The sequence below is a fragment of the Peromyscus maniculatus genome, chromosome 7, assembly GCF_049852395.1.
Source record: "Peromyscus maniculatus bairdii isolate BWxNUB_F1_BW_parent chromosome 7, HU_Pman_BW_mat_3.1, whole genome shotgun sequence".
Taxonomy (NCBI): Eukaryota; Metazoa; Chordata; class Mammalia; order Rodentia; family Cricetidae; genus Peromyscus; species Peromyscus maniculatus.
The window spans coordinates 74530801-74558225 of record NC_134858.1 but is presented as its reverse complement, the minus strand read 5'-3'; the positions used below and the strand labels follow the sequence as shown (position 1 = coordinate 74558225).

General features: G+C 37.7%; 1 protein-coding gene across 3 annotated transcripts in view; it reads left to right on the top strand.

Moving 5' to 3' along the window:
* Window positions 1-256: 256 nt before the first annotated feature.
* Tinag (tubulointerstitial nephritis antigen) overlaps window positions 257-27425 on the top strand; it is a 113567-nt gene continuing 86398 nt past the window's right edge. Inside the window, exons 1-4 of one of the 3 annotated variants that reach the window (XM_076576704.1) lie at window positions 257-711; window positions 18353-18416; window positions 19072-19161; window positions 27135-27249. In XM_076576704.1, the coding sequence (XP_076432819.1) occupies window positions 357-711; window positions 18353-18416; window positions 19072-19161; window positions 27135-27249 (624 nt within the window). In that variant the 5' untranslated portion in view covers window positions 257-356. The remainder of the gene's footprint in view (window positions 712-18352; window positions 18417-19071; window positions 19162-27134; window positions 27250-27425) is intronic. The other 2 variants (XM_076576705.1, XM_006973734.3) reach the window with 2 other exon arrangements.

Here is a 27425-nt window from a genome sequence, read left to right as displayed (position 1 = left end):
TATACTAGGGGTTCTCTAAGATTTAGAAACCTAGATTTTTCTGAGGGACAAGCGATATCCCATTTATCATTTTATACTTAAGATTTTTAGATAGACATTTTTGATGATCATATAAGTTTTGTAACGTTGTAGGAAATACACATGTTTGACTTTCGATAAATTATAAGTCTATTTGTAACACTTGCATTATCTCGTGCAAACACTGAAGGTTTTTATTAATGTTTAACTATAAGAGGCTGGAGTAAAGAATCAGTTTCAAGGTCCAGGCTGATGATTAGAGATCAGGCTTTAAGGAAAAATCCTCAAGACTGGAATCGGAGATAGCTGAAAGGGGAAGCTGAACCCACGTCCAGAGAATGTGGACCAGATATAAGATTTTAATCTTCTCCTATCTGATGGCAGAAATCTGTACAGAGACTCATTCTTTTTCGAAAAGAGAAGTGGATCCAGGACCACATTTCACTAGAAATCACACCATTTTTGAAGGTACTCGGCACAAAAGGGCCATTTTCCAAGGGCAATACTGTAGACACTTTGGCTGTTGTGAAGACAGAGATGATGCCTGTGTTACTCAGTTCTATGAAGCCAATGCATTGTGTTACTGTGATAGCTTCTGTGAAAGGGGAAACTCTGATTGCTGTCCTGATTACAAGTCATTTTGCCGTGAAGAAAAAGAATGGTCTCCTATTAAACAGCCTTTAGACCCAGAAGGTAGGCTTTGGGAATGTGTTTGAACGTGATCCTAGTCATCAGATCTGACAGCATTATCTTCCTTCTTTCTCCTCTCCTCTCCTCTCCTCTCCTCTCCTCTCCTCTCCTCTCCTCTCCTCTCCTCTCCTCTCCTCTCCTCTCCTCTCCTCTCCTCTCCTCTCCTCTCCTCCCCTCCCCTCCCCTCCCCTCCCCTCCCCTCCCCTCCCCTCCCCTCCCCTCCCCTCCCCTCTCCTCCCCTCCCCTCCCCTCTCCTCTCCTCTCCTCCATTCTGTTTTCTTCAGTGGAATGAAAATGATTATTTCAGCACATTTTGTTGAATTTTTAAGTTTCTTTGGTTCAAATGCAGGGCACCTGTACCACACTGGCACCATTATGAAAGTTCTGGTCTGAGTGTAGTAAGTATGGGTCTGGATTCTGTTTTGAACCTTCTTTCAATATACATGCTGTTTAAAACTTTCGGTAATGTACCTAGCAAGACTTTCAAGCATTTGAGTGCAGTTTTCTTAGAGAATTTTGTGAAATTTAAAAACTTGATCATCTAGAACAATTGGACATTCTCCCCATGTAACATTTTACTTATTATTTTGTCAGACTCATGAACCTGTAACATTAGAGTACATGGTACTAGCATGACATTAAAACAAATTGAAGCAAAATAAAACTAGGTGCCATCCTTGCCTAAGGATAATAAATTCTTCAAGTATGTTTTTGTCTGATTTCACTACTTTGGAATTTTTGAGAACATGATTCAGTTAGTAGAATGCTTGCGTAGCATGCATGAAGTCATCAGCACCATGCAAGATGGACATTGTTAGCACACACCTGTTATCCTAGCACTCTAGAGGTAGAGGAAGGATGATGAGACGTGCAAGGTCACCCTCAGCTACACAGTGAGACTGAGGTCACCCGGCTGCATGACAGCCTATCTAAAAAAAATTAGAGAAAAGAGGGTCACATAAAATAGTCTTATAAGAGTCTAAGACCCAGATGGTAAATAGAAATGATGTGTGAGAAGATAACTAGAATGGTGGTATTTGCTACACAGATACAGCTATATGAGAACGGGTATTATTTTTGGGAAGTTGCTACAAAAAAGCCCCATGGACAAATGTACCCTATACATTTCCCTAGATGAAGATCTCATAGCACCAAATCTCTTCATCAGATGTTTTTGGTTAATCAGAACTCTGTGATATAATTATATATGGGTCTAGAACTTGTAGTCTATAAATGACTAGAACTTTTAGTTAGAAGCCACTTAAAAATCCTACTTCAAAATGGAGATGGTATTGACAACTCTTATTTTCAATAAACTCATTTTGTTTATAAAATTTAAAAATGTTTCTTTAAATGGATATTTATTAGTTAGAATTGTCCTCAGAATTTCCATTTAGTCTAGAATTTAATTTTGCCATCAGGCATCTCATTAAACATTTACTTTATTTTACAAAGTGGCAGATACTCTACTATGTTTGAGAAGTTTATTCTTCCTTCAATAATTCTTCAAGTATCCCTGTTGTGCCAGACAATGTGAAAGGTCTTATTGTTATAAACATTAGTCAAGTTGGATGAGTAGGAAAACAATTTTAGGAAATTGACAGAGAGGCTGTAAATAGTGATGCATTCTTTGAAGAAAGGAAGAGTGCTTCTATGGACTAAGAAAATAGCTTCAGTAATTAAAGTACTTGCCTTGCAATCACCAGAAGCCACACACAAAAAAACCAGGAATGGTGGCATGTGTTTATGATCTCTTGACTGGAGAGACAAGGGTAGGCAGATGTCCGGGGTTCAGTGGCCAGCTGGTCTATTATACTTCCTCCACAACAGAGACAGACCCTGTCTCAAAAGTAAGATGGTAGCTCTTGAGGCATGATGATGAGGTTAACCTCTGATCTACATACACACAATTTGGGTGATGTGAGAATATTAATACGTAGCAAACTATACACCATCTGTCTCACTGGAGGACCAGTAAGCATAAACATTCAAGCTGCCACACGGTAAAGAAGGAGCTGAATTGGAGAATAGTTTGCACAAGAGTGTTACAAACATGAGCGTGAAGACCATAGTACTATTTATCAACTGAAAGGAAGCCATTGTCTCTAGAGAGAGTCCTGATGAGGGAAGGGTAGGTGATAGGAGACTGGTTTTAGAAGCAAGTATAAGTTATTGTAAATCAGACCATTTAGGTCATGTTGGGTATTTGGGATCACATTTGTTTACTAGAAGTTATCAAAAGATGCTACTTTGGAGTATGTTGTTCAAATCTTAGATGGTCTTTTAATAAAAAACCCAGAGCCAGATATCAGGGTGAGTGTCTCAGATGTGTAACAATGTAATCAAAGACTTTCCCATTCTCAGAGGACTCTATGCTTAATTGCTGCCATCTTGATGCTCTTGATAATCAGTAAGTATTAGGTCCCAATTTTAATTTTTGGCTTTGCTCCTCAACTAATGCATGCTTCAGATTTTAAGTAGTATGGAAGGGTGAAGAAACAAGGCATCGTGGACAAGTCTTGCAATAATTAGGATCAGATGGTGTAAAAGCAGGAACTTTGAAGGACATAGTTTTACTCTAGAGGACCTTGGAAAAGTTAATGATACCTGGGGGCAGTAGTTGTGATGGGAATGTACTCAATCAGCTAGAATGCAGGACATTAGAACTGAGTCATAAGAAATGAGTGGGTCATCTAGAGGATGAGGGGGCCAGGTTGCATTTGAGCATTTTTTCAGAGGTTCTGTAATACATGCTCAATGAGTTTGTAAGAAACTGCATAGTGCAGAATCAGTAATTAGGCAGGAGGGAAAGAAAGGTCAGGTAGGTACCCTGAATATTTCACTAGGACTTAAATGTTCAAGGTCTCATATTGTATGCTGCCTGTCTATAGATGTGTGTCTGGCCCCATAGACAGATTTTGCAAAATGAAATACATTATTTCTCCTCTGCATCATCTCTGAAAAGAGAGAATTGAGTAAATTAGTCTATTTAGGATACAATGGACCTTTATGTGCCATTATAAACCACATGGGCTCATTTTTGTTTCTGAATTATTAATTTTTTAAACTACCTACAATTTTTCTTCTTGCTGTTTCCAGACAGCATGATGTTTAAGGGTCTGGGTGTGTCATTGTGCATAACTAGACTTCTGTGAATGTTCCTTTCATGTTAGTTCCATTTCTGCTACCACATTTGCAACCACAGTTGAGTCTGTGGTGGGAAGTCTCATGCAAAATTTCTCTTTAAAAACTGGTCTTTGTTTATGGACAGTCTATTATATCCAATTTCTGTGTGCTACAAAGAAGCATGAGTAACTTTTCATCCATTTTTTTCTTAGAGTGTATGTGTGTAAAGGTTTCTCTAAGGACATGCCTTCAGTTTTTTTTTGTCATAACCCACAGTAACAAAATTTATCACAAAACTTGGTTATTATACACATTTATTAAAATTTTTAAAAAATTAATTGAACTTTACTTGCCTTTACTGCAAATCATCCCATTCTGTTCTATTCTATCTTATAAAGTATTAATGCTTTAAAAATGCCTTGGTCTCAACATTCAACTAATTTATTTTTATTTAAACTACACTTTTACAGTGTCATACATATGTATCATGTTATTTTATCATATTGTCCCCTAGTTAACCTCTTATTTACTTTCCCAATTCACAGAATCTCTTCTTTTCATTCATCTGTTTTTATTGTGTGTGTACCCACTGTATTTAGTTACGGTTGCCTTCATGAGCCTGGGTGGGAGTTAATTACAGGAGCAAGGGTTACTTACTAGTGGCTGCATAGCTGAGAGGCATAGGACTCCTTATCCTGGGTAGATATTAAAGTCTATAGCTCTCAGAAAGAAATGGGGCCTCATGTGCCTTTTTCTCCTCTGTGATAGACCATTAATGGGCCCCGTCTTGAGAAGGTCTCATGCAAGTAGCCACTGCTTCTGTGAGTTTGTGGGTACAACCATCATGCCATGTTCAGAAGACAGTGTTTCACAGCTCTCCTTTTCATCCCTGGTTCTTATTTCCCTAAACCCCTGACATGTCTGCTCCTTGAACTGTGTGCCAATAAACAAACAAAGAACTGGGGTTCAAGGACTGGCGCATGCAATCATTTAAGCTGAGCACTGCTTCATGGCTCTCAAGCCTGTCTATTCCAGTCTGTTAGTCCCCATCTGGCACTGTATACAAGTTCGTTTACCCAGTGTTTTTAATACCCAGTGCTTCAACCTTTCCTTAGATGAACAGTGAAAACTGGCTTCTTCTCTGATTGCTGATGATTTGAGCTTCTCTTCCTATCTCATTTCTTCTCATGACTTGCTTTCAACCACCCACAGTTTTCCACTTTGTCCTAACATCTAGAACAGCCAGTTTACTTTGTCTTCTTTTTTTGAGGATGACAAGATAGATACTCAGTCCTTTAAAATAAATTATCTTGTTACTTAAAACAAGCTAAGACTATGAGAATAATTGCGTAGCATTTGTAATTTTTATTTAAATTAAATTTATTTTTTAATTGACATAAAACTGTTTTAGTATACATATGTATTGTATAGCATTTAAAACAAGTTTGTCACTTATCATTTGTTTATGGTTAAAACATCCAAAGGCTTTCTTTTAGTGAGTGTGACATACAGGTACATTGCTTTGGTCTGTGGTCACCCCGCTGTGCAATAGCACACCAGGACTTCCTGTTCCTACTTAACTTTGACTCAATACCACTTATCAACATTCTCTACATCTCACTGCTCCTATTCTTCTACATCTCTGTTAACTACTGGAAGTTATAAATCTTCTTTAAGATCATTGCCCTTGAAAAGTTTGATATTCCATCCAAGAGTATAGAGTATGTCTCCTCTTACTAAGATTATTTGAAGAAGTCTTTAGATTAATATATTTTTATAGTAGCTTTATATATTATTCTAGTTTGTGATTTTTTTCAATATTGGGGATCGAACCCAGGGCCTCAGGCATGCTAGGTAAGCACTCTATCATTGAGTTGTAGGCCCAGGGATGTGTTTAGAGATAGTTCTTGCTATTTTAGATAAGTGCTATGTTTTCATGTTTGTTCAGATAACTACCTGTCAAATTTCCCCAATTCTATTTTTAGAAATAGCAATGCAATTAATTGTTGCAATGAAGAAAGTGCAGTGTAAATGTCATGAATAATGGGGAAATGTTAGCTATATTTCTTTAAGACTAGTAATAGATCATGTCAATGCATTATCTTCACAACTATTAAATAAGAAGGTTCCTGATAATGCTTTAAAAATTATATGAACAAACTGAAGAGATGAAATTCTCATTATTGGAGTCAGTGTGATTATGTAACAGAAAATACCACTAATATGGATTGCAAGCACTTGAAATCAATGTTTTCACTATGGAATATAAATTGCTAACTATCCTTGTGGAACTAGCAGGCTTGATTATGTTGTGTCTTACTGCTGGATGTGAGTATGGATGTCACTCTTTGCAACACATGTAGTTTCCACTCACCCATATCCCACAATCCCTATTTCTTCCCTGGCCCTCTTTTCTTATTTAGTACATCTATAGTTTCTGTGAGTAGAATTCTGTCTGTTCCCAAAGCCTAACCATAGACATTATTGCATAACCATATACATTAGTCTTGGCATACTACTGTATGTATTTTAGATCTGAAAGACAGTGATTTTTTTGGAAAGCATAAGAAGGTTCAGAGCTTCTTTTGTAGTTAAATTTGTCTATTATGTCATATTGAAGTGATTAGTAAAGGAACTAATAAAGTCAAATTACATGATAATCAATATTAATAACTCAATGATAATGTATGGGCATTGTATAGAGCTCTATGTCTGTAATCAGTCAGAGATAAGGTTCTTTTTGTAAGCATTATCCCAAATAGTGTATGTTTGAATGTTGTAGATAGAAATTCACTTACCACTTAGTACACACAATAGATGTTTAACAGGCGTTTCTTAGGTAGCATGTTTCCTAACAGCCTACTAACCCTTCTATTCCTCTTCCCTAGTAACTAATATTATCAAGTACTTACTATTGTATGTACGGATTTTCCACACACCCTTCAGACTTTAATCTGTCCATTATTTTGTTCCCCCATGTTTAATAGGGTAGTTACTCTGCATGGATTGTGTAGGCAGCTATGGAAAGGGGATGATGCTTATTGCCTGTATTCTAGTTACAGCATACGAAGAGGAAGGACCCTACTAAATATTGTTTTAGTTAGTATTGGATTGATTCCCAGAAAGTTTTTATGGTTTTTTGAATGACATATTCATGAAATTAAATAACAATCTTATTTATGTATAATTGTAAAGAATAAATACATTTTAAAATTACTTCCTTTAAATTTTTGAGAGTATAATTACATAATTTCCCTCTTAAGTTTCTTCCATTCAAATCCTTCTATATATCTCTCTTTGCTCCTGTTTAAATTCATGCCCCCTTTTTCATTACTAGTTGATAGCTATCTATGGCTATCTATATCTCTATAAATTAGGAATACACAATACATTCCTAAATACATAAATACAACATACTCTGTATAGTGCCACTTCAATGTGTCTGTTTACAGGACTGACCATTTGGTATTGGATAGCCAATTGGTGTGCTCTTTCCTGGCTAAGACTGTTTCTCCTCCTCTCAGCATTTCGTAGTTGTCTATAGTTCTTTGTGTAGGGTTGAGGCTTCCTGGGCTTTCTCCTGTCTATGTTAGCACATCTATTTGTATCATCCTTGTTAAGCCCATGCTTAGGCAGTCATATTAATGAGACCTTATGGGCATGGCTTCTGATACTCCCAGGATACGCAACAACCTCACAACAAACTCCCTGATCCTTTGGCTCTCATGATCTTTTACCCATTCTTCACAATGGTCCCTGAGCCTTAGGTGCAGGGGTTGTGTTGTAGATGTAGTTGGTACTGGGCTCCACAACTCTGCATTTTGATCAGTTTTGTTTTTCTATAATAGTCTCTGTTGCAAAGAGACATTTCCTAGATGAGCAGGGAAGTCCAAATGTGTCTGTTGGTGTAATACTTAGAACGCAGTTAGAGGTTATGGTGATTCAGTAAAGTTATGGGTTTTCCTTCAAATTACACTCCTATTAAATGTAGGTTCTAACAGTATTGGGTTGATATCTAGAAAATTCTTATGTTTTTGAACATCATATTCACCAAGTAATAATTTTATTTTGACATAGCTTTAACTTCTTATTTGTTTTAATTTTGAGATAATATAATTACAACATTTTTCCCTTACCTTTCCTCCCTCCAAACCCTCCCATACACCACTTCCTTCAAATGCATGGTCTCTTTTTTTCAATAATTGTTACTACATGAACGCAGTATAAATGTATTCCTAAATGTAAGCTTCTATGTCCATATAATGTTTTCTGTATGCGTATGACTTCAGAGCTGACCATTTGGTGATGATAACCAGTTGGTTTGCTCTTCCTTGGGGAAGACCACCTTTCCCACTCCCAGCTTTCCTTTGTTGTCTATAGATCTTTATATAATTTTAAAGAATAAACACATTTAATGAAGCATGCTTTTTCAAGCATGAGGTAGTTATTAAACTGCATTGGTAGAATAGTGAAATGTCATTCATTTTCAATAGGTAACTCTTACATCTTTTTTCAAGGTGACAGTTTGGTAAAAGATATTGATAGTATTTGAAGCCTTCAGTGTGTCTCTCCTTGAAGTAATCATTGATGTGCTAATAAGAGAGTGTTATAAAGCCCCATATCTTAAGAAACATATGATCTATGTGAGTAAGAAGATTTTAGCCTATAACACAACTAGAACAATTGTAAAAGAGTAATAATATGGTGACATATCTGGACAATAGTATAACCCTACAACATCATCTAGAAAGCAGATTGCCTGCAGTGATTAATATTAGCAAATATAATGTGCCAGAAAAGGTTAGCATAGGGTTTGTGAAAACCACAACATAAATATTTTTATTTAAAAATTTTCATTTTTTTCCTTTTTTTAAAAAAATTAAGAGATTTTTCTATTCATTTTACAAACCAACCGCAGATTCTCCTGTCCTCCCACCTCCCACCATCCAGCCTTCCCCTCTACCCACCCCACATTACCACATCCTCCAAGGCAAGGTCTCCTTCCGTGGGGAGTCAGTAGAACCTGGTACATTCAGTTGAGGTAGGTCCAAGTCCCTCCTCCCTGCAGCAAGGCTGCATAAAGTGTTTCATCATAGGTACTATGCTCCAAAAAGCTGGCTCATACACTACTGACAGGTCTGGATCCCACTGCCTGGGCACCCCCCTAAACAGTTCAAGCTAAACAACTATCTCACTTATCCAGACTATGGAGGTCCTCAGTAATTGGTCCACAGTTCATGTGTTTCCACTAGTTTAGCTAGTTGTCGCTGTACTTTTTCCTATTGTGGTCTCAATATCTCTTGCTCATAGAAACCTTCCTCTCTCTCATCGATTGAATTCCTGGAGCTCTGCCTGGGACCTGGCTGTGGATCTCTGCATCTGCTTCCATCAGTCACTGGATGAGGAGTCTATGATGACAGTTAGGGTATTTAGCCATCCGATCACCAGAGTAGTCCAGCTCAGGCACCCTCTCAACCATTGTCAGTAGTCTATGGTGGAGTCTTCTTTGTGGATTCCTGGGAACCTCCCTAGCACTCTGCTTCTCCCTGTTCCCATGGTACCTTCATTTATCATGGTATCTATTTTCTTGTTCTCCCACTCTGTTCATGTTCCAGCTCCAATCTCCAGCTCCCCTAAGCTCTCATTCCTCCGTCCATTACCCCCTCATTCTTTACATTATCATCACCATCATTATTATTATTTTATTATTATTATTATTATTATTATTATTATTATTTGTGTGTGTGTGTGTGTGTGTGTGTGTGTGTGTGTGTTTGGCTGTAGCTGTGCCACAGTGCATGTTCAGAGGTCAGAAGACAACATTCAGAAGTTGGTTTTTTCCTTCTATTGTGTGGATTTTGGATATTTAGGTCGTCAGGCTTAGCAGTAAGTGTCTTTACCTGAAGAATCATCTCACCAGCCCCAAAGTACATATTTTTAATGCACAAGTGTATTTTGCATGGATTCTTCAGCCTAAGTTCCACCTAGCTCTCCACTCTTCCATTTCTTCACTAGACTACAGCTCTTGTGTTTGCAATTCAGATCGACCTCTCATGCTACATCAGTCAAATATAAGTTCCAATAAATAAAAGTAGAATGAGGGTAGTCTTCACATCTTTTTTTCTCTTTTTTTCCCTTTTTTTATTTTTTATTTTATTTTATTTTACAATACTATTCAGTTCTACACAACAGCCACAGATTCCCTTGTTCTCTCCCTTCCTGCCCCCCTCCCCTTCCTCCCAGTCCACCCCCCATTCCCACCTCCTCCAGATCAAGGTCTCCCCCGAGGACTGGGATCGACTTGATACACTCAGTCCAGGCAGGTCCAGTCCCCTCCTCCCAGATTGAGCCAAGCATCCCTGCATAAGTCCCAGGTTTCAAACAGCTAACTCATGCAATGAGCCCAGGACCTGGTACCACTGCCTAGATGCCTCCCAAACAGATCAAGCCAATCAGCTGTCTCACCTATTCAGAGGGCCTGATCCAGTTGGGGGTCCCTCAGCCTTTGGTTCACAGTTCATGTGTTTCCACTCATTTGGCTATTTGTCCCTGTGCTTTATCCAACCTTGGTTTCAACAATTCTCACTCATATAAACCCTCCTCTTTCTCGATAATTAGACTCCCAGCACTCCACCCGGGGCCTAGCCGTGATGTCTGCATCCATATTCCTCAGTCCTTGGATGGGGTTTCTGGCACAACTATTAGGGTGTTTGGCCATCCCATCACCAGAGTAGGTCAGTCCCGGCTGTCTCTCGGCCATTGCCAGCAGTCTTTTGTGAGGGTATCTTTGTGGATTTCTGTGGGCCTCTCTAGCACTTTGTTTCTTCCTATTCTCATGTGGTCTTCATTTACCATGGTCTCCTATTCCTTGTTCTCCCTCTCTGTTCTTGATCCAGATGGGATTTCCCGCTCTCTTTCCTTCGACCGTTGCCCTTCATTGCTCCCACTCATGTCCAGGTTGTTCATGTAGATCTCATCCATTTCTCCGTCATTGGGTGAACCCCGTGTCTTTCTTGGGGTCCCATTTTCTAGGTAGCCTCCCTGGTGATGTGAGTAGCAGTCCAGTCATCCTTGTTCCACATCTAGTATCCTCCTATGAGTGAGTACATACCATATTTGTCTTTCTGAGTCTGGGTTACCTCACTCAGGATGATTTTTTCTAGATCCATCCATTTGCCTGCAAACCTCATGATGTCATTGTTTTTCTCTGCTGAGTAGTATTCCATTGTGTATATGTGCCACAATTTATTTATCAATTCTTCAGTTGAAGGGCATCTAGGTTGTTTCCAGGTTTTGGCTATTACAAACAATGCTGATATGAACATAGCTGAGCAAGTGCTCTTGTGGTATAATTAGCATTACTTGGGTATATGCCCAAGAGTGGTATAGCTGGATCTTGGGGGAGATTTATTCCCAATTTTCTAAGAAATCACCATACTGATTTCCAAAGTGGTTGTACAAGCTTGCATTCTCACCAGCAATGGAGGAGAGTTCCCCTAGTTCCACATCCTCTCCAGCATAAAGTGTCTTCAGTGTTTTTGATCTTAGCCATTCTGACAGGCATAAGGTGGTATCTCAGAGTTGTTTTGATTTGCATTTCCCTGATGATTAGGGATGTTGAGCAATTCCTTAAATGTCTTTCAGCCATTTGAGTTTCCTCTGTTGAGAATTCTCTGTTTAGTTCTATAGCCCATTTCTTAATTGGACTGTTGGTCGTTTTGATGTCTAATTTCTTGAGTTCCTTATATATTCTGGATATCAGTCCTCTGTCAGATGTGGGGTTGGTGAAGATCTTTTTGCATTCTGTAGGCTGTTGCTTTGCCTTGTTAACCGTATCCTTTGCTCTACAAAAGCTTCTCAGTTTCAAGAGGTCCCATTGATTGATTGTTTCTCTCAATGTCTGTGCTACTAGTGTTATTTTTAGGAAGTGATCTCCTATGCCAATGCATTCAAGACTACTTCCTACTTTCTCTTCTAGCAGGTTCAGAGTAGCTGGATTTATGTTGAGGTCCTTGATCCACTGGGACTTAAGTTTTGTGCACGGTGACAGATATGGATCTATTATTTGCAGCCTTCTACACATTGATATCCAGTTATGCCAGCACCATCTGTTGAAGATGCTTTCTTTTTTCCATTGTACACTTTTGTCTTCTTTGTCAAAAATTATATGTTCATAGGTGTGTGGGTTAATGTCAGGGTCTTCAATTCGATTCCATTGGTCAACATGTCGGGTTTTTATGCCAATACCAAGCTGTATTTATTACTGTAGCTCTATAGTAGAGCTTGAAGTCAGGGATTGTGATGCCTCCAGAGGTTGTTTAATTGTACAGTATTCTTTTGCCTATCCTGGGTTTTTTGTTTTTCCATATGAAGTTGAGTATTATTCTTTCCAGGTCTGTGAAGAATTGTGTTGGTATTTTGATGGGGATTACATTGAATCTGTAGATTGCTTTTGGTAAAATTGCCATTTTTACTATGTTGGTCCTGCCTATCCATGAGCATGGGAGATCTTTCCATTTTCTGACATCTTCTTCAATTTCTTTTTTTAGGGACTTAAAGTTCTTGTCATATAGGTCCTTCACTTGCTTGGTTAGTGTTACTCCAAGGTATTTTATGTCATTTGTGGCTATTGTAAAGGGTGATGTATCTCTGATTTCCTTCTCAATACCAATACTCTCTAAATTGTTCTACATAATAGAAACAGAAGGAACATTACCAAACTCCTTCTACGAGGCTACAATTACCCTGATTCCTAAACCAAACAAGGATACAACAAAGAAAGAGAACTACAGACCGATCTCCCTCATGAACATTGATGCAAAAATACTCAATAAAATACTGGCAAACAGACTCCAAGAACACATCAGAACAATTATCCACCATGATCAAGTAGGCTTCATCCCAGGGATGCAAGGGTGGTTCAACATACGAAAGTTCATCAATGTAATACACCATATAAACGAACTCAAAGAAAAAAAACCACATGATCATCTCAATAGATGCAGAAAAGGCATTCGACAAAAATCCAACACCCCTTCATGATAAAAGTCTTGGAGAGATCAGGAATACAGGGAACATACCTAAACATAATAAAGGCAATTTACAGCAAGCCAACAGCCAACATCAAATTAAATGGAGAGAAACTCAAAGCAATTTCACTAAAGTCAGGAACGAGGCAAGGCTGTCCACTCTCCCCATACTTATTCAATATAGTACTTGAAGTTCTAGCCAGAGCAATAAGACAACATAAGGAGATTAAGGGGATACAAATTGGAAAGGAAGAAGTCAAGCTTTCCCTGTTTGCAGATGACATGATAGTATACTTGAGTGACCCCAAAGATTCCACCCAGGAACTGATAAAGCTTATAAACAAACACCTTTAGCAACATAGCAGGATACAAGATCAACTCAAAAAAATCAGTAGCCCTCCTATATACAATGGACAAAGTAGTCTTCACATCTTAAGAAGAGATTTTGGAGTTCAAAATAGCACCTCCACTCTTCTCTATTTGGACAGAACATAGTCACATAGCCACATTTTCCAAAGAGGCTAAACATCAAAACTTTGGTTTCATTTGGTTTTGCTGTGTGGAAACCACATGCGGTTCTCTTGTATGACACAAATAGTAAGCAATGATATTGGTAACAGCCATTGCAGTCTCTGAAAAAATTGTCATGTAAAAGCATGCCTATCTAAATGCTTGCATTTTTATTTATGGCATAATTTCAACAAAATGAAATTATCTCCTACTTTGAGATTGGACTTGGCTTATTTTTTCCCAAACTAGGCTTTAATGCTTGACCTCAGTTTATTCTCTTGCCTCAGTTTCCCGAGTAATGGGGACTCAGGTGTGCCTAAGCTCAATTTACTATCATTTTGCATATCAGTATTATAAAATAAGTTATAATTCGCTGTCTTCTCTCACTGACAAAGGAGACAAGGTTTCACCTTGTAACCCAAGCTGGCCTGTATCTCACTGTGTGGTCTACACAGGGCTTAAACTCACATCAGGCCTCCCTCCAAAGCCTCCCTCCAAAGCCTCCCTCCTTCTTACCAGGATTACAGGAGTCAGCCTGTAATACCTGACTCAGCCACAGTGCTGTAGATACACTAAAGCACATTCAGATGTCTCATTTAAAACATGTAGTCCATTTTGAAAAGTAATTGCTACCTCTTCAACATTCATTTTTGCTTAAGAGGGGGAGTATTGCCGGGCGGTGGTAGCGCACGCCTTTAATCCCAGCACTCGGGAGGCAGAGCCAGGTGGATCTCTGTGAGTTCGAGGCCAGCCTGGACTACCAAGTGAGTCCCAGGAAAGGCGCAAAGCTACACAGAGAAACCCTGTCTCGAAAAACCAAAAAAAAAAACAAAAAAAAACAAACAAACAAAAAAAAAAAAAAACAAAAAAAACTTCAGTTCTGTCTTGTATATTTTAGATTTATATTAAATGTAGGCTAAGCATCTAAATTGGGGAATTGATAGTAGTATATAGAAATCCAAAAATGATAATATGCATTATGTATTTCTTAAAACCTAAGACTACACGTCTGTTTCAGCAGTATGTTTAGGCAAGAAAAAGTTGTCCAGGACTGAGCTGAAAGCACTCCAGATGGGAAACATTCAGAAGAAACTGGAAATGAATGGCCTGTAAGGAAACGAAATTCAATAGAGGTTGAATCTGAAAGAAATGAATTTCTTATGAACCAAAAGGCTGGTACAGTGTTTAGTTTTGTTGTTGTTGTTATTTCAATTTGACACACTGAGGGTCATCTGGGAAGAGGAACCCTCAACTGGGAAAATATCTCCATCAGAGTAGGCTGTAGGCAATCCGTGGGACAATTTTAGATTAATGATTGATGTGGGAAGGTCCACAGTGGGCAGTACCACCAATAGGCAGGTGGTATAGGAAAACAAACTGAGAAAGCAATGAGGAACAATCCAGCAAGCAGCACTCCTCCATGGCTTCTGTCTTAGGTCTGTCTCCAGGTTGCTGCCTTGAATGCCTACTATGACCTCTGGGATGATGTATTTTAAGTTGTCAAATGAAACAAACCCTTTCCTCTCCAAGTTTCTTTTTTCATGCTATTTATCAATGTTTAGCAAATAATGGGAAACAAACCCATACAGCCAGTCATGGACATTGCCAGGGATCAAGAGCTAGAAGGCAAAAATCTGGATATTACATCTGATACTGGAGAAATTGTCAAAGGTATCATCAGGAAAGGGTCTGCAGAGTAACAAAGAGAGAAATAAATTGATGAAAGAAAGCAAGCAAAACTTTTCTTTCAGATATTATAAAGAACAGAGTCAAGGAAAAGTCTCTTTTTTAATTTAATTAAAATATTTTTAATTGCATTTAAAAGATTGAGAGGTGTGTGTGTGTGTGTGTGTGTGTGTGTGTGTGTGTGAGAGAGAGAGAGAGAGAGAGAGAGAGAGAGAGAGAGAGAGAGAGAGAGAGAGAGAGAGTTGTAATACAAAAGAAGACTCAAGAAGACATGGGAATACAAGACTCTGAAGTCACAAGAGCGAATCAGCGAGGACCAAGATGGAGCTAAGATGGAGCTATTCTTATGATGATGGAGCCATAAGTCAATTCCACTTTTTTAGTAAAATGTATATGAAATATCTCCGTGAGTTCACCAAATTTTTATACATATCATACATATAACAGTTTTGTCAAATAAAATAAAATAATTAAAATAAATTAAAAATAAATAAAAATAAATCTAGTGACTACTGAAATTAAGGGAGTCTTACAACTTTAAAACAGCTTTTAGAATTAGGCAAATCAAATATTTGAAGAGGGAAATATTTGGTCTCATTGCTTCAAGAAAAAAGATAATAATATGGTGCCTGTGATTTATTTTAAAATGCTTCATCACAGTGTGTTATAAATATCTGTGCAGCCTGAAGCTGCACTGTAGGAAAGGCAGTCACTTGCTGTAATCAGGAATCTGCACCCCAGGGGTGTGCACTAGCACGCATTCTAAGGGGCCAGACTTGAGGGTAGCTGCTTTGAATGCTTACATTATCCACATTTTCAGCACCAGAATTAGCATAGTGAATATAACAATGGGATTTCATTGGCAAAATTAGTGGCTTGTTAATAAGCACAGTGGATCTACATAGTTTACCTTGGTTAAGTTAATAGTATTCAATTTAGGTGGTGAGCTAAAATATTTCAATGTCACATTGTACCTCTTACCTCACGGTTCATATTTATCTATTATTCATTAAGGACAAACTGTACACAATCATGGACCTGGTGACCTCAGATTGACCTTTATCCTGTGTACTGTGACATCACTTAAGATGATTTGCCAACTTGATACCTACTCGAAGGGTGATAGAACCTCTGTTAACAGCAGCACGTGTTCCTCCAATAATTCTTTTTCAAGAAATGAATTCCTAACAGTGCAAAGACTTGACATTTCACCCAGCTTAGAGAAGTTATATGAATGTGCATGTGCGTGCGTGCGTGCGTGCGTGCGTGTATTCTCCATGCTGGTGGGTTTTTTTTTTTTTTAAGTCTATCACTGGTTTTCTGTATTTGAAATTTGAAATTCTGAAGTTACTAGATGTTACCATCAAATATGATGCTGTACATAAGGAAGGAAGGGGTATAATTCATGTATGTTCTACTTCCACTTTATATAAAATTGACATACCTATCTTTAATCCCTAAGATAATGTAAAATTTCAAGTTTTTCATTTAAACAGTTCTTAGGACAGAAATAGAAACCACCATGTAACTAGGTCATATGAAACTAATAAATCACTGTGTAAACATGGAGGAAACATATAACATAGAGGAAATGTGTAAACATAGAGGAAAGTTGCTTTGTATATGAAAAATAATGTAAATAATAAACTTTTCTTTTTTAATTAATTTCACTTATTTCTTCAATTTCACATAGTACTTTTTCCAACAAATTATTTATCAAAGGAAGACAAAACAAGAGGAAAAATTACCTTTCTTGGGAGCAATTATAGTCTAATGTGAACTTTTTTGCTACTAAGTGAAATGGTAATTGCTCCTATCCATAAAGAGTGGAATAAAAGCTATCGCTAGAACATAAATTCTACCTAAAATACATCTCTGAGTTGAAATCTTTGAAATACTCCCCCTCTTTTTTTTTTTTTTTTTTTTTTTTTTTTTTGGTTTTTCGAGACAGGGTTTCTCTGTGTAGCTTTGCGCCTTTCCTGGGACTCACTTGGTAGCCCAGGCTGGCCTCGAACTCACGGAGATCCGCCTGCCTCTGCCTCCCGAGTGCTGGGATTAAAGACATGTGCCACCACCACCCGGCTTCTGTGTGTTAAGTAAGTACTCTACCACTGATACAAACCTCCAGCCTTAGAATTCTTTATGTCATGGTACTATCTGATTCTTTATTCTAGTAATAGCTGTTCTGACTCATTATTAAAACTACCCCACCTGTGTAGTAATTAACTCATCCATTCATATGCAAATTTCATAGCTGTTTATCTTAATAACTGATTAGTATTCCTTTGTGTAAATATACCACATTTTCATCATCCATTGAATAGTTGATGGGTATCTAGGCTATTCCCAATATCTGGTTATTATGAATAGAGCAGCAATGTACATAGATTAGCAAGTATCTCTGTAGAAAGATGTATAGTCCTTTCAGTATATGCTTACAAATGATATAGCTGAATTTTGAGGTAGATTATTCCCAGGTTCCTGAGGAGCTACCACACTGATTTCCATAGGTATTTTTTTTTTTTTTTTTTTAGAATTCAGGTGTTTTAACTATCCTGGTATTTTTGTGTTTCCATATGAAATTGAAAATTATTTTTTCTTTTCAATTTCTGTGAAGAGTTATATTGGAATTTTGATGGGGATTGCATTGAATCTGTAAATTGCTTTTGGTAAGATTGACATTTTCACAATATTAGTCCTAACAAACCATGAACATCAGACACCTTTCCATCTTTTGGTGCCTTCTTTAATTTATTCATTTTCCAAGGAATTTGGGTCTTCAAAACAAATGACTGTAATTTTACTGATCCCATGATTTTTTTTTTCTCATGGCCCAAAACCCTGGAGAAAAAGGAGTTGTCAGGTGAATTCAGTTAACTGCATTGTATTGGAACATTACAGCTTTGAACTTGGGTCATCTGTTGTAATTATACCCATTTATAAGATCTGATTAAAATTTAAAAATAGGAAATGCCGTAAATTGACTCAGTGTTTACACATTACCAACTTAAACAATCTTAAAGCAAAGCTAGTAATTAATTCCCTGATAATCTAGTTTTCAAGTCTTACAATCCTGTTTTGGAATGTAATGTCCACTGTAAAAACAAAACCTCAGAGAATGAGCACAGAAGAATTTGGTACATAAACTTTAACATAAACCAGATGGAGGCTGCTATCAGATTGGCACTAAGTATTTTTTACATTTGAACAACTAAGGACAATTGTAGATGACTTGATGAGAATATGATTGATTCACTTCAGAATGTTCACTTGTTTACATGTCCTGTTATCAGGTTGCTCCAGAGATAGCCAACATTATGAAGAAGGATCAGTAGTTAAGGAAAACTGCAACTCCTGGTAAGTGATCTAAGTGGTACAGAACAGAGCTCTAGTCTAGTGTCCTTGTATTTTTTCAGGAAATCAGAGGAAATCTTCTGATTAAGGCATACATTTAAACACACTTAGGCAAAAAAAAAAAAAATCACATGCCATAAGACATACATTTTCAAAAACATGAAAATAATTTTGGAAACGTAATTATGTATGTATTTAATGCAAGCTTTAAATTTGATGTTTTTATAGTAAGCCTTCTCCATATATCAAGTACTCATTAAGCATATTCTAAATTATAAATGTTTTGATAGACTGCCAACAAACCGTGGTTATTTTTGAGCACAGTAAGTACACATGAAAACATGCTGCTTAAATTGGATTAGCCTGCATAAAAATTTTCAAATATAAGTATATCAAATCTATATTTTAATTTCCTTTTAAACTTTAGTGAATATGGGATCATGTGCAATGTAGTTACTTAAGAGGATAAGAGCATATTGACTAGCACCTAATGCAGGTTTTATGATTTATTTTCTCCAACAATCAAACAGCCACATGGCTAACATTAGACAAGAAATTTGTTCCATGACATACTTAACAATGTACCACTCTTGTTACTATTCTGAGAACATATTCTGTAAAGGTCAAAGGACTTTTGTAATTTTTTTTGTCTTTACAGTACATGCTCAGGACAGCAATGGAAATGTTCCCAGCATGTGTGCCTTGTTCATCCAGAGTTAATTGACCACATCAATAAAGGGGATTATGGGTAAGTTCATCTTTCAGTATAGGCTTCTTGGCATTCTCATTTACTCAAAACACATACTATGTGTCATTTACTTCTAACCATGGTCATTAATTATAAAGAATGACTGGGAAAGAAATATGAAGGGAGATTTTTAGAAACATGTTCATTTAAGATGTACAAGGTGAACATTAAATGGTTAAAATATAATGTGTAAGTAAAAATTAAAACATAGATGTTAGCCTTAGAATGCTAGGAAAGATCAGTGCCCACTGTATACAAGATAGGTAAAATCAGAAAGTTGAAAAGACTGACTCATTTTTCTCCCTGTTATTGCCTTAACCAAGCTAAACCCATGCTCAGCTATCCTAAGTAGACTATGAACTCAACCAGATGGTGTTCCCTCTTGCCAACACCCGTAGTATAGCACTAATCTATAGTTTCATGGAAATGACTGACATTTAATCAGTTTTAGTTACATTGACATTAATGTGGAGGTGTACTATGTTGCTAGCAACTTCAAAATTAAAAATGACCAAGAAACACTAGGAATACCTGTTTGCTCACCTGAAGACTATTAAATTAGGTTGCTTCTCCACTTACATACAAGAGAATCTGAGGTAGACACTCATTTGTTTTCTTTACAGAACTGAATGAAAGTGGAATAACTTGGATAATCTATGCCTTAAAATTTTTCCACTGCCACTTACCAGTCTATATGCCACTGATAACATTATTGACATTCTGCAAAATACCGGACATAAAAAGACCATATTGAAGCAACTAGAAATGTGAAGTAATTTTGAGATGTGTACTTTTAAAGACCTTTTGAAATTACAAATTTAGAAATTTGTGTGTGTGTGAAGGAAGGTGGGAGCAGGATAATTGTGGTATGGTGCTCATGTTGTAGCTCATGTCTACTATCAAAGCAAAATTTCTGGGAGTGGGCTCTCCCCTTCCACCATTGGACCCCTGGCATTGAGCTCCCTACATCAGACTTGGTAGTATCCATTACATGCTTACCTATCTCAAAGGCCCCTGAGATACATTTTTTAAAAATGTAAGTACTATTTCTTTCAGGTATAAAATTTTATGTCTCTCAGGACAATGCTAACACTGGATTTCAATGTATCTAAAGTATTTTCCTGGAAGACGCAAAGCACAGAAAGTCACATTTTTTTGACATTAGTATTCTGGTCATTCTCAAGTTCTTTGTATGATCCGTTTGTTTAACTAGTATTTTAGGTGATAGCTTGATGACACCTGAGTATTTCTAGGGAAACCAATTATGGTTTCCTGTGCCTAAATTATATCCAAGTCATTGAAAAGGCCTAACAAACACAAGAGTATGTGTCATCTTGATAAATGACCCTAGTCAGGTTTCTTAAAGGATTCAAATGCTCTGCCTAAGCAGCACACATTTCCAAGAAGTCATAAGAGAACTTCCCAGCTTCCAACTGTTATAGCATGCATGGGAACTACTCTTAAGCAAGCTGGAAAGCAAGCATTCTTAAGAACGTAGATATTGTTGAACACCTGCCTTCCTCAGAAGAAGAGTTTTCCTTCCCTTTTTTGAGTATAATGGAGGGCTATTTATAAGGCATAGAATTTCTACTTTTGTATAAAACTTTAAAACATGTGACTTACAAATATACAAGCTTTGCTTCTCCAAATCTTCACTGTATTTTAAGCTCAGGTCTGTATGTATTATTTATAATATACTATAGTGCATATTTATCCACTTTATTTATTCATGTGTTTATTTATTTATTGAGACAGCATTTTGCTGCATAGTCCAGGCTGATCTAAAAGTCAAGATAATCTTTCTTGTTCACCCTCCCAAGCTCTGGTATCACAGGCTTGATACACTATGTCACACTTCTCTGTATTATTTTTCATGGCAATGACTAGCAAAAAATGTCTTCCTTTTATTGTACTGCTGAAAATATAAGTAAATATTTTTGCCCTAAACTAATTTATCTTCTACTTGAAGAGCCAACAAGCCATACCATTAAAAAGGGCCAGAACATAAAGCCACATTAAAATTGTACAAATAATCCTCAGTGAGTTAGAACACTAAAGGAGATACATACCTGTTATATTTATCTAAAGCTGTTAAGAAAACACTCCAGACTCAACTTTCAAGCTCAATCTTAATCATGCTTAGTAGCTCAAGCTCACAATTCCAGTGATTTAGAGACTGAGGCAGGAGGATCACTATGAGTTTGAGGTCAATCTGAGTATAAGATAGCTAGTCTGGGCTACAGAGTGAGACTCTGCCTGAGAAACTAAACTAAGAACAAAACACAACAAAACATGTTCTCTTAATTTATGCATGCCAGTAATTTGGAATGGATTAAGCTGGGCCTTTCCTTTTTAAAATTTTATTAGTTCTTTGAAAGTTTCATATGTGTTTTGATCATAGTCACTTCTCCCCAACAAATCTCAAATATCCCTGGCTATGTGGTCTTCTACCAGAGAGTGGTGGTTGACTTATGAGGAACTATACTCTTAGGGAAAAGTCTCTCCCTCTTCCAATACCTAATAATTACCAATAGCTCCACAGCAAGGAATCAGACTGTGTGCCCAGCTCCTCTCTGCTCACTGAGATTTGGTCTGGCTTGGGCTTTTATGGGTTTTATTCATGCTGTTGAAATCCTGTGAGTTCATGTGTGCAGTTACCTTCCTATGTCCAAAGATTATGTTTACCTATAGTTATCCCTTGCCACTTGGGATGTGGTTTGTAATATGTCATGTTTCCTTTAGTGTTGAATATTCTGTAGTCTCTTATTTTCTGCTCTTTGACCAGTTATGGTTTATTGTCTTAACCACAATCTATTGCAATTAGGAGTACCTCTCATGAAGGATATGGGCCTAAATATAAGTCATTAGGAGTCAGTTTAATATCAAGTCCTTTAGCAACATTTATAGCCTTTTTATCTCCCAGGGCCTATGATCTGTTTAGTCATAGGTTCTTGGTCTGACATTGATGACAGATATGGGTTTTATCCTGTGGAATGGAACTTATATCTAAGCAGAAAGTGATTGGTTACTCCCATTATGTTTGTGCCACTATTGCATCAGTGGGCATGTCTTGCCAGGCCAGTCATTAGTGTAGCTCAAAAGATGAGTATCTTGGTGTTATTGATGTTTTTTTTTCTCCTCTGGTAGCATGCAAAGCACTTTCTAGCACTATGTAAGCTATCCAATAGGTACAAAGATTTCAGGTCTGTATCAGATTGATTTTTGCAATGTGTGTTCAGCATCTGGTATTTTCAGCAATAGAGTCTTAGTGTTAAATTCTAGAGGGTAAGAAAGAGCAATGGAGATAGACTGTGATAGCTGTGGCTGTACTGGACCTCATTGGCCAACCACGACAAATGAAGTAACTCAAACATAGTGCAGAGCTTTTTATTTGTTGCCATCTAGTTGGGTTGAGTAAGGGTGGTATTTGGTTCTTTTTCAGGATCTTAATTTCTAGGCTGAATTTTTTTTCTGGTGTTTTAAATTTTTTTCCTCCTAGATACTTATTCTTTCACTCACTTTGGTAACTTTGTTGTCTGTCTTAATTTCATAACTGTTTTTTTACACATCTTAAAATATATTTCTCATCTGTTTATTTGAGTTTATTTTGGTCATGGAACCTTATAAAAAGTAGAACTCTGAAGTTTTCCTCTGGCAATTATGCTATCTTGCTATCTTTGTTTTGCAGTACTGAAAAATCTATCAACTGTGGCTATGTCAAGGTGAAATGGTGTTTCATATGTTTTGTTTCTTTGTGTGTTTTTCACCTCCACTGGAGAGGATATGTCCTCCAGTTTTTAAAAGTCCCCCTTTCCTTTTGCTTTTGTTTATTTTATGTGCATTCTCCTTGTGTGCTGGTTTCATTAGGAACTATATTTAGGGGGAAATCTACTGTAGTAAAGATTATGATGGTTTGATCAAGGTCTTGGTGACAGCTTAGCTCTATTCATCAAGATACTATGCCAAGGTTCATCATAAACATCTTCTGCACAGCCTCTTTGTGGCATAGTCTAGATGGGAGTGTGTGGTTGATATATTGTGCACCCCAATAAACTTATCTGGAGGTAAGAGAACAGAAGAGCCACTATATTTAACATAGGTTTAGGAAGTGGTAGCACACACCTTTAATCCTAGCATTCCGGAGGCAGAAATCCATCTGAATCTCTGTAAGTTCAAAGCCACACTGGAAACAGCCAGGCATGGTGACATATCTCTTTAATCCCAGGAAGTGATGGCAGGAAGCAGAAAGGCAGGAAGCTGTGGGGCGTTTACCCACCACCCCCACAGCTTCCCAGAGTTTTCTTGAGTGCGAGCAGCAGGAAATATTAGATAGAAGGATCTATAGCGGAGAATGTTGCGGAGAGAAACAGATAGAAAATAAAGGATAGCCTCGAGAGGGCCTGGAACCTATTCCAACGGGGCCGGACTGTCTCTGGTCCAGGGTTTTTATAGAGACGCCAAGGGGTGGAGCAAAAGACCTCCTCCCCCAGCACAGCCAAGTGCAGACCATCTCAGACACCTGCACTCAGGCCCGTGGTCCTGATCATCCTCTATTTGGACCTGCTGGGTCAAGCCACGAGGAACAACAGAACGGGCTCCCACAGGAAGCATAAGGACCAGGAACTAGAGTCTTGTTAAGCTATTAGCTTTTAGCAGCAGTTCAGCTGAGATCCATTTGGATGAGGCACAGAGGCTTCCAATTTGAAGAAACAAGATCAGCTGAGGAATTGGTGAGGTAAGGTTGGATGTGGCTTGTTCTGTTTCTCTGATCTTTCAGTGTTCACCCCAATATCTGGATCCCAGGTTTTTTATTAATAAGACTGTTTAGCAATTCATCTTAAAGAAGTGTTAGTAATCTCTGCCCATGTGTGTTTCTGTGCTACTGTGATAAAACTCTGGTCAAAAGTGACTGAGAAGGGAAGAGTTTATTTGTCTTATAGCTCACAATTCATCATGAAGAAAAGCCAAGACAGGAACTCAAGGCAGGAATCTGAAGGCAGGAACTGAAGCAGAGACTATGGAAAAAAAATGCCTTTTGGTTTTGTTCTTAGGTATAGCTACCTTATATACCCTAGGCCCAGCAGGAATAGCACAGCTTAAGGAGGGCTGTGTTCTTCTGCATCAATAACAATCAAGAAAATGCCCCATAGATTTATTCAATTGAGACAATTCTTCAATCAGCTTTGCCTCTTCCGAAGTGGTTCAATTTAAAGCTATCCAGGACACTCCCCTCTTTCAGTTCTTACAACACTTTAGTTTCTGTCTACACTGTTTGTGGTCTGCTCTGGAAGCAGTGATATAAGCTCTATCACACTCTCCCCTGAATCCTAGTGGATGTCTTGCTCTTGTTGTAATAGAGAGGGTTGGGTGATGATGAGTTGTACAGATGTTCCAGCTTTAAGTCCCTTTACCCTTTTTCTGGAGCTGTGCCTGAGGGCTGATGTGCCTCTGTTCCTTGATGGTGGATTTAGGCAGGCTGAGTTTACTTTTTTTCCTCTCATTCTTGAATCTTGTTTATTTTTTTCTCATATAATACATCCTGATAGAAGTTTCTCTTCCCTAAATTCCTCCACCTCCTGACACCTCCCCTCTCTCTCAGTTCCACTCCTGCTCCATTTCCCTTCAGAAAAGAGCAGGCCTCTTAGGGATATCAACAGAACAGACATAACAAGACACAATAAGACTAGGCAAACACCTTCATATCAAAGCTGGAAAAGACAACCTAGGAGGAGGAAAAGGGTCCCAGGAGCAGGCAAAGAGTCAGAGACACCTCCACTCCCACTGTTAGGAGTCTCACAAAAACTTTTTGCACAGCTCTCAGCTATTCCCTCAGTCTGGTTCTATAGACCCACAGTCTGATCATGTACTCCTTGAAGCAATGCAGGGATGTAACATCATGAGCACCGGAATTCTCTCCATTTTAGATTTTCTCACACTCTTCTAGTATTTGCTGATGGTGCAATTCCCTCTTTAGTGGTTAATTTCAGCCTGCAATTTGGGTTTCCAGCAGAGCCAACAAATTCTCCAAGTTCTTACAGGGCCAGGTGCTTAGTCCTCATGATTCTTGCTGGAAGGATGCGGCTCTACACCACTGCTGGGTGTTTCTCATTGCTCTGGCTTCTTTGTGGACAAAAGCCCACCTAGTCTTAGTTCTTTGGTCTGTAACTCTTTCTCATATTTCTTCTACTATTGGCTTTTTATCTTGACTTTCTTGCATTTACTGGGTCTCAAGGATACCATTTCCCCAGAATTGAATTCAAAGATGCCACATGCCTTGCAGGAACTCTAGGGGAAGTGGAGTCATTGCATGCCCTCAGCCAGTAAGAGCAAGATCTCTACTCTTATTGTTTTTGTTGTTGTTATTTGTTTTGTTTTTTAGGTGTACCTATTTATGTAGATTTATCTGTTAATGTGTATGAGTGTTTTGCATATGTATATATATATATACACACACACACACATATGGTGAGTAGTACCTGCAGAAGCTAGAAGAGGACCCAGAATCCCTTGGATCTAGAATTATGAGCCACCATGTGGGTGCTGAGAACTGAATTCTGATCCTTTGCAAAAGCAGCAAATGCTCCTAACCACAGCTGAACCATCTCTCTTGACTGTCTTACTGTGCATCCTTGGCTGACCTAGAACTCACTGTATAGACCAGACTGGCCTTGAACTCATAGAACCTCCAGAGTTATGGGATTAAAGGCTAGAGCCACCACTCCAGAAAAGTCCCTCTATCTTATATTTTTAAATGCTTCTTCTTTTCATCAAATTGAGTTCTTGTTAAACGATCCCTCGATGTTTCTTACCTATTTGGAGACTACTAATGCAGGGCACCCCCATCCCCCCAAAATCACTTTGCCCAACAGGTTCTATTTGTTTTCTAAATAACATGACATGTACAATACAGGTCCAGAGGTTTCCACCTTGAAATTCCTTAGGTGTTGCAGATTTTGCTCTAAAAATATTACTGAGAATTGAGTTGAATTTCTAACCACTCAAAAGAGCTTGTCACATTATAAGTAATTTTGATAATAAACACAACAGAGTATACATAGACCTGTTTTATATACTGAAAATATTTGTCTGCAATGCAGATGGTTTGGATGAGCAATGTTTAGATGCCTGTCAAGTGTCTAGTGTTCAACCACTATCACCTACTGGAGAATTCTGTCTTCAAATTTCCTTATCACATTTTGAAAATATGGCATTTTTTCCTAATGAAGATTAAAAAAAGTCACTAGAAAAACATGCATTTTAATAGGTAATTTCTAAATAATGGACTTAATATGTTTGCCAGTAACTATTAGTGGTTAACACTGGATACAAATTAACTCACTTAACTTAATGTCTAATTAACAGTTGCTGATATAATCTCTTTAAAGTAGGATGATGAAGGTTGCCAAGCAGCCACTCAATGGTGGAGTACTTGCCTGTATGCATGCAGTCCTAGGTTTGGTCTCCAATACTGCAAAAATAAAATGTGTAGCTAGCTAAGTTTTAATTTTTCACGGGTACTGTTTCACTGAGAAACTTCGAATGTAAAATCTAAAGGCACAGATTGTCCTCTTTAACCTGTAAGTTCTTGTCTGTGGTGTCAGATTCCCCTCTAACGAGCAATTATGCACATTTAAAGGAAACTGCATATAGTAGCATTGTTAAACTTAATCCTTTTATAGAATACAAATATCTCATACTCCTGGTTTCAACATATAATTATGTGGCCTCATGTTTCTTATATCAATCATAACTGAAATAGGCCAAATCCAAAACTAGTGTTTCAAGTACTTGATTTTAGAAAAAAAAAAAAAACCAGTGTTGCCTCTATATGAAGACTATCCACCCTGTACTGATCATTCGAATATTTTGAGATCCCATTACTATATAATTTTCTGATCTAGAAATAAACATGTATTTATAAGAGTGATATCAGTGTAACCTATACGTATTTTTCTGCTTCGTTTGTAAGGTAGATGGACAGCACAGAACTATAGCCAGTTCTGGGGAATGACTTTAGAAGAAGGGTTCAGATTTCGCCTTGGCACCTTGCCACCTAGCCCCATGCTTCTGAGCATGAATGAAATGACAGTAAGTGTTCCTTTCCAATTCATGAATGTACACGTGTTTTACAGGTGAACTCATGTGTATATTTGAAGAAATATGAAACATAATATACAGTTTTGATTTTTCAGAATCATGAAAATGAAACATTTTGTCATATAAATTAAAAATAAAATCCCTATATATAATAACCACTATATACT